At 54.8% G+C, this 10,293-nt stretch overlaps 4 protein-coding genes across 4 annotated transcripts; 3 read left to right on the top strand and 1 right to left on the bottom strand.

Annotated features, from left to right (window-relative positions):
* Positions 1–238: 238 nt before the first annotated feature.
* CLAFUR5_11521 (putative beta-galactosidase A) lies at positions 239–3,425 on the top strand (the record flags this gene model as incomplete). The annotated part of the gene is made up of 4 exons (XM_047910669.1): positions 239–382; positions 436–1,060; positions 1,111–2,028; positions 2,077–3,425. The coding sequence occupies 4 exons, from the start codon at positions 239–241 to the stop codon at positions 3,423–3,425; spliced, it is 3,036 nt and encodes a 1,011-aa protein (XP_047765390.1).
* A 422-nt stretch (positions 3,426–3,847) lies between these two features.
* CLAFUR5_11520 (uncharacterized protein) lies at positions 3,848–5,401 on the top strand (the record flags this gene model as incomplete). Its single annotated transcript, XM_047910668.1, has 1 exon — positions 3,848–5,401. One exon carries the CDS (start codon positions 3,848–3,850, stop codon positions 5,399–5,401), a length of 1,554 nt encoding a protein of 517 aa, XP_047765391.1.
* A 3,032-nt stretch (positions 5,402–8,433) lies between these two features.
* Positions 8,434–9,660, top strand: CLAFUR5_11519 (uncharacterized protein; the record flags this gene model as incomplete). The annotated part of the gene is made up of 2 exons (XM_047910667.1): positions 8,434–8,715; positions 8,980–9,660. The coding sequence occupies 2 exons, from the start codon at positions 8,434–8,436 to the stop codon at positions 9,658–9,660; spliced, it is 963 nt and encodes a 320-aa protein (XP_047764916.1).
* Positions 9,661–9,900: 240 nt separating this feature from the next.
* Positions 9,901–10,152, bottom strand: CLAFUR5_20074 (uncharacterized protein; the record flags this gene model as incomplete). Its single annotated transcript, XM_059462918.1, has 1 exon — positions 9,901–10,152. One exon carries the CDS (start codon positions 10,150–10,152, stop codon positions 9,901–9,903), a length of 252 nt encoding a protein of 83 aa, XP_059319093.1.
* Positions 10,153–10,293: the final 141 nt, after the last annotated feature.

Below are 10,293 nucleotides of genomic sequence, written 5' to 3'. Positions count from 1 at the left end.
GGCCCCGCTCACGTTGTGTTCTTCCGTGGCATCATCATCAGCTCCCGTACCTGATCGGCAGGTCAAGCTTCCCGTTTGAGCAAGCATCACTGCCAAAAGCGCCAAAAGCTTGACGGATGCAATGTCTTTCGGAGCGAGACACAGCGAAGGGCGAGTACAAAGCTCGTCGCCCTCGCTCAGAAAGATTCCTTGAACTCTTTCCGACATTGTCATCTTTTGTTTGTGAAAGCGAGCGAAGATGTTGTTCGGCAAGCTGTTGAAGGCAGCTGTGCTGTCTGTGGCAGCAGTCCAGACCGCCGCCTTGACCATTGGCGGCAAGCCCAATATGATGATCAAGTCATACAAGAGAGAGGCATTGCAAGATCTGGTGACATGGGACGAGGTGAGGCGAGGCATATAGTTGGGAGACCGAAGCAGGACTAACATCAAGTCCAGCAATCTCTCTTCGTCCGCGGCGAGCGTGTACTCTTCTACTCTGGAGAGTTCCATCCCTTCAGACTGCCAGTACCATCTCTATGGCTCGACGTCTTCCAGAAGATCAAAGCTCTAGGCTACAACGGTGTCTCGGTATACTTTGACTGGGCTCTGCTCGAGGGCAAGCCCGGTCAATTCGAAGCAGAAGGTGTCTTTGCATTGGAACCATTCTTCGAGGCTGCGCAAACCGCTGGCATCTACCTCATTGCTCGACCTGGACCATACATCAACGCTGAAGTATCAGGTGGTGGCTACCCCGGCTGGATGCAACGGGTCCCTGCTCTCTTGAGAACAAGGGACCCTGCCTACCTGGAAGCGACGCAGAACTACGTTGTCAACATCGCGAAGTTGATCGCGGCAGCTCAGATCACGAATGGAGGCCCTGTCGTTCTGTTCCAGCCAGAGAACGAATACTCCCAGGCCACGGACAACATCGAACCATTTCCCGACCCGATGTACTTCCAGTACGTTGAAGACCAGTTCCGTAACAACAGCATTGTCGTTCCATTCATCAGCAACGATGCGAGACCTCAAGGTTACTTCGCACCTGGACCTCCGCGACAAGAAGCTGCACTCGACATCTATGGTGAGATAGCACCTTACTTGACAATAAACATTGTGCTAACACCTGACTAGGTCACGACGGGTACCCTCTCGGTTTCGACTGCGCCAACCCGTACACATGGCCGGACAACGCCTTGCCCACGAACTACCGTGACTTGCACGAGAACCAGAGCTCCAGCACACCATACTCGATCGTCGAATTCCAAGGCGGTGCATTTGACCCATGGGGCGGCCCAGGCTTCGCCAAGTGTACTGCTCTACTTGGCCCAGAGTTCGAGAGAGTGTTCTACAAGAATATCTACTCCTTTGGCGCGACTATCTTCAGCACTTACATGACTTACGGCGGAACGAATTGGGGCAACTTGGGACACCCAGGCGGTTATACCAGCTATGACTATGGCGCCGTGATCACTGAAGAGCGTACCGTTGACCGCGAGAAGTACAGCCAGGCTAAGCTCCAAGCGCAATTCTTGCAAGCGTCCCCAGCATATCTCACGGCTTTCCCACAAAACAATAGCAATGCCAACGGCTCTTACACCGGCAATGGTGCCATTGCAACCACTGCATTGCTCGGAAACGTTACAAACTTCTACATTGTTAGACACGGTGCCTACAACACGCTAGACACCACAGACTACCGATTCAACTTCCCTACCAGCAAGGGCAACATCACGGTCGACGGACTCTCACTTCACGGGAGGGATTCCAAGGTCTTCGTGAGCGACTATGATGTTGGGGGCATTAACCTGCTCTACTCGACTGCTGAGATCTTTACCTGGAAGCAGTACGGCAACAAGAGAGTGCTCGTAGTATACGGCGGTCCTGGCGAGACTAATGAGCTTGCGATTGCTGGGGCTCAGACTGGTAAATGCGTCGAAGGACAAGGCGTCACGACTGACAGCAAGAACGGTGTCTCGGTCATCCGTTTCAAGACAAGCTCTGAGCGCAAGGTAGTCGAGGTCGGTGATGACTTGTCGGTATACATTCTGGGTAAGCAAGTGTGATGAGAGATAATGAGCAACCACTGACGTCTCGCAGACCGCAACTCCGCCTACAACTACTGGGTCATTGACCTTGCTGATGATTCGGTCACCAAGAACTACACCAACTACAAGCACGCCACTTCTGCGCCAATCGTCAAGGCAGGCTACCTGCTTAGGACTGTTCAAGCCCACGGCAGCAGTCTCCACTTGACTGGTGACATCAACTGCACTAATCCTGTAGAAGTCATCGGTGCGCCCGAGCCACTCCACGAGCTGACCTTCAACGGCGAGAGCCTGAATTTCAAGCAAGCCAAGAATGGCGTCGTGACGGCCACAGCTGAGTTCAAGAAGCCTGAGCTCACGGTACCTGACTTATCTTCCATCGGCTGGAAGGTCATCGACACTTTGCCAGAGATCGAGTCAAACTACGACGACAGTGCATGGACTGTCGCAGACCTGACTTACAGCAACAACACAATCCGCAACTTGACTACACCCACTTCGCTGTACTCAAGCGACTACGGCTACCACACTGGCAACCTTATCTACCGTGGACACTTCAAAGCCAATGGCGGCGAGAAAGAGCTGTACCTGGCCACACAAGGAGGCTCCGCATATGGTCACTCACTTTGGCTGAACGATGAGTTCGTCGGTTCCTTCTATGGTGGAGACAAGTACTACACATGGAACACGACCTACACCCTCCCCAACACCGTCGCTGGTAAGGACTACGTCATCACCGTTCTAATCGACAACATGGGCCTCGACGAGGCCTTCACAGTCGGCTCCGAACAAATGAAGAGACCTCGCGGCGTCATCGACTTCAACCTGAATGGCCACAACAAGAGCAGCGTCACCTGGAAGCTGACCGGCAACTTGCACGGCGAAGACTACGAGGACCACACTCGCGGTCCACTCAACGAAGGTGGTCTGTACGCAGAACGTCAAGGCTACCACCTCCCAGGCGCCCCAACCTCGGACTGGAAAGACAGCAAGACCGGCCCCATGGAGGGCATCGACGCACCCGGCGTAGCATTCTACGCGACGGAGTTCGACCTTGAATTCCCACAAGGCTACGACATCCCACTAAGCTTCTCATTCACGAACAGCAGTACCAACACCAGTGCGACGACTCCAAGCTATCGATGCCAGCTGTATGTCAACGGATACCAATTTGGCAAGTACGTCTACAACATTGGTCCTCAAGACTCGTTCCCTGTGCCGGAGGGCATTTGGAATTATCAGGGTAGCAACTATGTTGCTGTCAGTCTTTGGGCTCTGGAGAAGGAGGGTGCGAAGGTTGAGAAGCTTGAGCTTGTGGCTGGGACGCCGGTGCAGAGTGGGTTTGGACCTATTGAGCTGGCGCCGCAGACGGGCTGGAAGAAGAGGGAAGGGGCTTATTGATGGGTGATGTGACATGAGCGATACTTGTAGGCAGCTTAGAATCTAGTCTTCGCACGGAATCATGGGCTTGCACGCAGTTGCACGAGGAAGTTCCAAGCACGTGTCTTGCTCGCGATTCACACAATGTCCGCACAGCTGCACTGCTACTCCTTTGTCGTCCCCTTTGACCAGGTGAGCGATTGACATTGTTCGCTCCCTTTGTCCTCTCTTTGACACTCCGCTTTATACCAACACTATTATGTGCATCTATTTTCAGCACGCCACCCTTCCCTTCCCAATATATACCGCATTCCCACACCTCCCCCTTTCCACCCCATCATCTGTCAAAATTCCCCTTTCCTTACATTTCCTTTGTATCCCCCCCCCAATCCCCACAAGAGCTGGTCTCTTCTTTCCCCAACACGACAACTACCGCAATAAAAATGGGTCGTAATAATAAGCGTAAAAGTCAAGACAGGAGAGCAGGCTCTTCTGACAACTGGTGGCAAGGTAAGTTCGATCAGAACAAACACAATAATAATAACAACAACAGGAGAACGGGAATCGACTACTGCCCTTTGAAAAAGCAGCAGTACAGATCCGATGATACCTGCTATAGCGTCCAGGAGGTGCAGCAGTTCGCGGATCACAATATGACGTGTCTGCCCGACTATGCGCCCTGGGAGACGATCCATCAGAAGCAACTGCCGCACTTCAATCTCGAGACGATTAGGGAGGTGCCGATCCACCAGATCCTCAGCAAGCGGAATTTCCAGATTGCGCGAGCGGACGTGAACGGAAGGGAACTCCTCGAGGACTGTCCAGGGCTCGACTACTGGAGCCTCAAGCAAGCCCTGCACCTCGCCTCGTGCTTCCTCGTCGTAAGTATCCCCTTCTGGCACACCATCTTCGAAGGTAAGCTCCGCCCCATCCTCGGCGCTCCCACGCGAAGCTACGAGTTCGTCGAGAACAACGAAGCATTCCTCTTCGGCGACGCCAGGAAAAGGACAATGGACTTGCTCCAGAACCTCGCTCAATACGTCAAATTCGAAGTCAACCAGGACCCTCAAGCGACCAGCTGCACGGTCGCCGGTGAAGACATCACCGGCCACGGCCACGACTTCTCCCACGGCAAGCAGAGCACCATCTACCTCAGCCAGCAAAAAGTCCTTGCCGCCATGGCCGCGGCCCAGGACGGCGCGGATCCCCTCTTCAAGGCTGCTGCCATGTTCGATATCGCCCGAGACATCGCACACGAACTCACCCACGCCGCCATCTTCGCGGCACGCGGTACGCACTGGCGCGCGAAAGAGGGCGAAATGAGCTGGTACCGCGCGAAATTCTTCTTCAAAGGCAACCCCGTAGCGGACGGCGCCTTCGAGCTCGAGCACCGCATGCTAGGCGGCCGTATCGAATTCGTCCCCGAAGAGGGCGGGCAAGGTCTCCCCACGTACTACCTGATGAACGGCCGACCTAGCGCTTTCCAGCGTAAAGTCATCTCCCTCGACCGTCCACAGCAGAACATCCGCTGCATATACGACGACTTCGCCGCCAAGACTGGCCTTCGCGCTCAGCACGCGCCAGTGTTCCAGGCGCATTACGTGCACATGGCGCTGATCTGCCAGCTGTTCCAGGCGGACTTTTGGTACCTGGTGGGTCAGAATGGGAATCAGATTCCGAGCCTGAAGAGTGTGTATGCGGTTAATTATCGATACCCTAGCTCGCCGATCGATCACTATGCACCGCTTGATTCTCCGCGACTGGCGGAGGAGGCGGGGTGGGACGAGGCTGAGTCGCGGCCGGCGATGCAGCTTTGTCATTTTTCTAGTGATGGGTTGCCGAGAGGCTGTTCGGCGAGTTTGAGGGTGTTGGAGCAGAGGCAGGAGGTTGCTGGGACGGAGGAGGATGATTTGATGGATATCGATGGTGGGTTTGTGTATGTTGGTCATGGACCGGCGAAGGTTGTCAAGTCAGAGGTCTTTGAGATTCACCATTGACAGTAATTCTAGGTAGCTGTCGGCTGTGCTGGATCATAGTCAATAGTCAACACATGCTTTCTTCGCACTCACAGTCTCACATCACGGGTTCAATGTGCCATACCTCGCTGCTAGCAGCGCAGCTGTGACGTTGTGTGCTGAGCATGCCCTTCGGCAGCCCTAAAACGATGAATAGATGCTATACGATTTGCTACGGCATTAGTAGAATGGGTCGTACGCGGCTCAATGGTCCCTAAGCACAGATTGTATCTCCCTGATGGTGCGGCTGCACATGTCACACAAAGTAGACCAGATCATCCGCCACAAATGTTGCGTGATGTGTCGACGAGGTGAGAACAGCTTCGTGTTACACACTCCCTTTGCGTTCCTTAAGCCACGAGACACTCCCCGGATCGACGACGCATGAAGAGACAGAAACAGCACCAATGCTGAGCCTATCGTGGACTGACTTGCGCACAAAGGTCAATTGTGGCTGCCGCGTGCTCTTTCTCTCTGGGGACATTCAGTTCCGAAGGCGATCTCATATCTTTCAATTGTCATTGCTGGTGCTGTGCTGCAACGTTCCGTCTGCAATGTGCATCGATAGTTTGAACGACTGTTCATGTGCCTCCGGGTACGGGCGCTGACGATTGCACCCGACAAACAGAGCCAACGAATGTCGCCTCGTATGGGAATGGTTGTACAACGCAGGGGAAGGGTTCTTTGTCGTGACCGCCTTGCGTCGGGAGTATGCCGAGAATGGCGTCCGCACTAAGAGGCGTGAACCCCTGCGGCTACACGCTCGCGTCGAATTAATGGACAGAAGTCCCTATTGGAAGCTGGCAGGCTGTAGGCATCGGTGGATGTGTTACATATGCCATCAGCCAGGACGACTGCTGGTCAAACCAGCTGACTGCGCTGGGAGTAATTTGGTGATTGCAAGCTGACGCAATCTTGCCGTCCAGAGCATCGTACGGCATCACAGACGGTCTGATGGTGCCTGGGTATCGACGTTTGTTGAGCACAAAGCGGTGGTACCAGGCTGAAACATAACCCACCGCTTCAGCTTGCATTGACGCCGTGGCCGAGGTGCGAGCTGCCAGGCCAGGTTGACGGAGGATGCATCGCAGCATCGCAGATTGCAAAGTTTTCAAAGCTGCAAGCGGTGGTCCAGCGCACAGCAAAATGGGGCGTCCATGTCCACCGCCTCGTGTTGTTGTTGTGTGAATGGTATACTTGGCACAGCGGTTGGGCAGAAATGTGAGCAAGAGCAGCCTATCACAGAATATTCGGTGGCGTTGGCGCCACGATCGGTTCCTGTCGGCCAATCAAACTGGGGCAGCGGCGGAATGGTGCAGCAACGTCTGCATGTCGGTGGGCGTATGCGCTGTTCGTGATGGGACTAGAAAGCATGCGTCGTCCAAGGAGTCCGTCATGTGTCTAGAAAGTCAGTCTGGTGAGCTTCGTCGACCAGTCGCCGTGGCCATACGAGCTTTGCCATACGAGCAAAGCTGCAACGAGCTCGGGTGGGCAAATTGCGCGAAGGCGACAGCTGTTCTGCTGCCGTAGTCCAGCAGCAGGTGGCAGGTGGGGGCTGGTCTGCGACGAAGCTTGTCGGGCCAGTCATTTGCTGAGAGAAGATCGCCGAGTGCGGCTGCGAGATGTTCGGGATGAGTGCGTGGGTTTGGGCAACGGCCCCCTAGCGAGATGGATGATACATGTACGGCTCAGAAAATGAGCGAAGTTTTGGAAGCAGCGGTGCCAGGGCACTGGGCGGAGACGGGAGCGGATGCTGGGCGGTGCACGCGGTGCACGCAAGCCGCTGATTTGTCTGGATACAGCATGCATGCGAATCCTTCCAGCGCTGCAGCCTGCAGGAACGTCTGTTATTGGGTGAAAGTGTGCTCCGAATCCTCCAGCACGCATGCTCGGCATGGCTACAGCCTGCAGCTGCACCTTCCTTTTGGTGGGCTGCTCGACCGTTTTACCGTGCACAACATCATCAACATGAAGGTGCAGTTCTACTGCAGACTGCGAACGGAATACTGTATGATGTCTCTGACTCGCTGGGTGCTGTGATGCTAGGGTCAGGCATGTGTGCTCGGCCGGATATAGATGGGTGTGGTGTCACTGTCGTTTTGACGCTGCTGAGCCCGTCGCTTTCGCCACGCTTACGCAGCGCGTATAGATAGCATGTCCCTGAACTCGCTGCTGAGTGCACATGTAGAATATCTACGGCCCGCCCGGATGCACAAGGCGTGTTGCTTTCTGTCACTCCAAGAACCTGGTGGCTTGCCACGCTTGCTCTTCGTTGTCCGACGAGACCCTACTGCCCAGATACTGTACGTGCGACACGACGTATATCTGGCGGACCTCGACCAGTCTTCGGTGCTGCAGGTAGAAACGTGCGCTCTGCTCTGCCGCCGGCCCGCCTGAGGACCTCCTTCGGCTGCGTGTTTCCACCTGTGCATGCTTCCCCTCGCCGCAGAAAACGCATCAGCCATATCACGTTGGGCTCCCGTGCTCGTCAGAAACGCTTCGACTCATACTGAGACCAGGGGAATGCCAGGGAACATCGCCATGTTCTCGTCCTCCTGACTGGCCAACGCCGCACACACAGACTGCAAAAATCAGACAGACTTTCATCAGCCACACTGCTCTGTCGTCGACTCGTCGGTCGTCGCCCCTGGATCGCACCTCGCGCACCTTAAACTTAGCCCGCCGTCCTGACCAACCTCTTCGTTCTCTTCTTCGCACTCTTGAGAGAGATCCAGGCAACCATTACTAAGAACCCGCATATCTTACCAGCACCCTCTACGAGATTCTCGCGGATCTCGTCTGGATTTGGTCATCTTCCAAATCAACAACAACATCTCAATGTACCCACACAGACAGGCAGGGACTCGACAATCCTCCTCCTCTCGGCCTCCGCTACCACACTGTCGACCTCACGGTCCGTCATAGAACCAACACATTCTTACCTGGAAGCACTGCATTTGACACGATATAACACCATCGATCAGAGGCGCGTCTGGTCGCCTCGCCGTCGCTCGATGGCAACATACCAGACATACGGCGCGCCGCCTGGCTACGCATCTTACCACTACCGGTCGCCTCCACAAACACCACCGCCTGCTAGAGGATATGCGTACTATTCGCCACGCAACCCATCATACACCTACAAGCCTCAGCACACCCGGCGAGCCACTGGAGACGGAACGACTTTCACATACACCTACACGACCGCGACACCTCGGAAACAAACATACTCATCGACACCAGAGTCCACTTACAACACCCCTGCGCAATCAACGCCGCAGCGCAAATCCGACTATGTAAGTGGCTCTGCTCGCACACGCGGCAAAAGCGAAAGCACTCGCACATATCGAGTGTCGACGGAAAGCACCAAGCAGCGCAAGTCATCGACCAGCAAGCAGTACTCGTCTCGTCCGGAGTATGTCGACCCATACTACAACCACGATCGATCATATGAGTATTTGCCACGCTATGAGACGCACGAATCGCATGCGCCGCCGCCGTACAAGCAGCGTCGCCAAAGCTACCACTACGCACGAGCTGATCAACGATCCCGTGATCAGGTCCCCATCTACACAGCCGCTGACTCCACCAAGCAATCAGCACGTCCTCGTCGAGCATCATACACCACCAAGCCGGCCAATCCGCCTCCCCGACCCAGCACAGCCACCAAATCGCCACCGGCGCAGGCAACCGCCGACGATGCGCGTCGCGCAGGTATCCCAGCCGGTTACTCATACAAGAACTGGGATCCAACCGAAGAGCCTATCCTCCTGCTAGGCAGCGTGTTCGATGCCAACTCACTCGGCAAGTGGATATATGATTGGACAGTCTTCTACTATGGCCCGGCGACTCCGATGTCCGAGGTAGCCGGCGAGATGTGGCTGCTACTCATACAGCTAGCGCACAAGGTCAAGCGCGCAGAGGAGGTCATGCCACGGATTCGATCCACGGCATCCCGTGACCTCGTCGACGACTTCCTCGAATCAGGCGAGCGCCTCTGGCAGCGCTTCAACAAGCTCCTCAAGATCTGCGAGAACTACATGTGGAAAGCGGCAAAGAAGGAGAGCGGCAGCGCAAAGAACGTCACCATGGGCAAGAACAGCGGCTGCGAGTTTGTCGATTCCATCTTTGGTCGCGATCGCGAGCTGGAGCGTACCGAGAAGCTCATGACCGGCATGCGGCTCTGGAGCATGCGATTCGACGCCAACTGCGAGGAGATCCTTCGCAACCCTACAGCATAGAATGTTGATGGCTGGCTGCTGCCTGGAGTCACGGTGGCAAATCCGCGCCATCACATCCGCCTTCTTGTCATTACATCGCACTTCGCCTTCTGATACCCAACACCGTTACTTTATTACTGGGATACAACGCATACTTGGAGTTTCGGATACGGGATGCTTACTACTACTACACGGGAACACTACTGGGATTACTTCATTCTTCGACTTTTATACCGGGCAAAGACTGTACGAATAGACTGATCACGCGCCACCTGCATGGAACATGGAACATGGGAGAACTGCTTCTTCTTTGATGCGCAAGGCGCTCCGTTGGCGAGGATATGAGTCACACGTACTGAAGCGTTCACGTTCTGCATGGTTCGGGTTCGCCACGACAAACAAACGAGTTTCTTCATCTGATTGGTGGGTGGAGTTGCTCTTGATTATGCTCGCGGCATGATATGGGGACAGGACAAGGACAAGGGCTGGGAGAAAAGTTTGTGCCGTGTGCATTTGATGATCTTTGATTGGATCTCATCATTTTTGATACAGCGATATACCCTATTGTTCGCGAGAGTGTTCTAAACCGCGCATCGTATGGTGGTGGCTGGTGGGGAATCATTAATTGTTTGTACGGGGCGGATGTGTTTGCAC

The sequence above is a fragment of the Fulvia fulva genome, chromosome 8 (genome assembly GCF_020509005.1).
Source record: "Fulvia fulva chromosome 8, complete sequence".
NCBI classification, from domain to species: Eukaryota; Fungi; Ascomycota; class Dothideomycetes; order Mycosphaerellales; family Mycosphaerellaceae; genus Fulvia; species Fulvia fulva.
The sequence above is the reverse complement of the archived record's forward strand: the minus strand, read 5'-3'. Positions and strand labels throughout refer to the sequence as shown.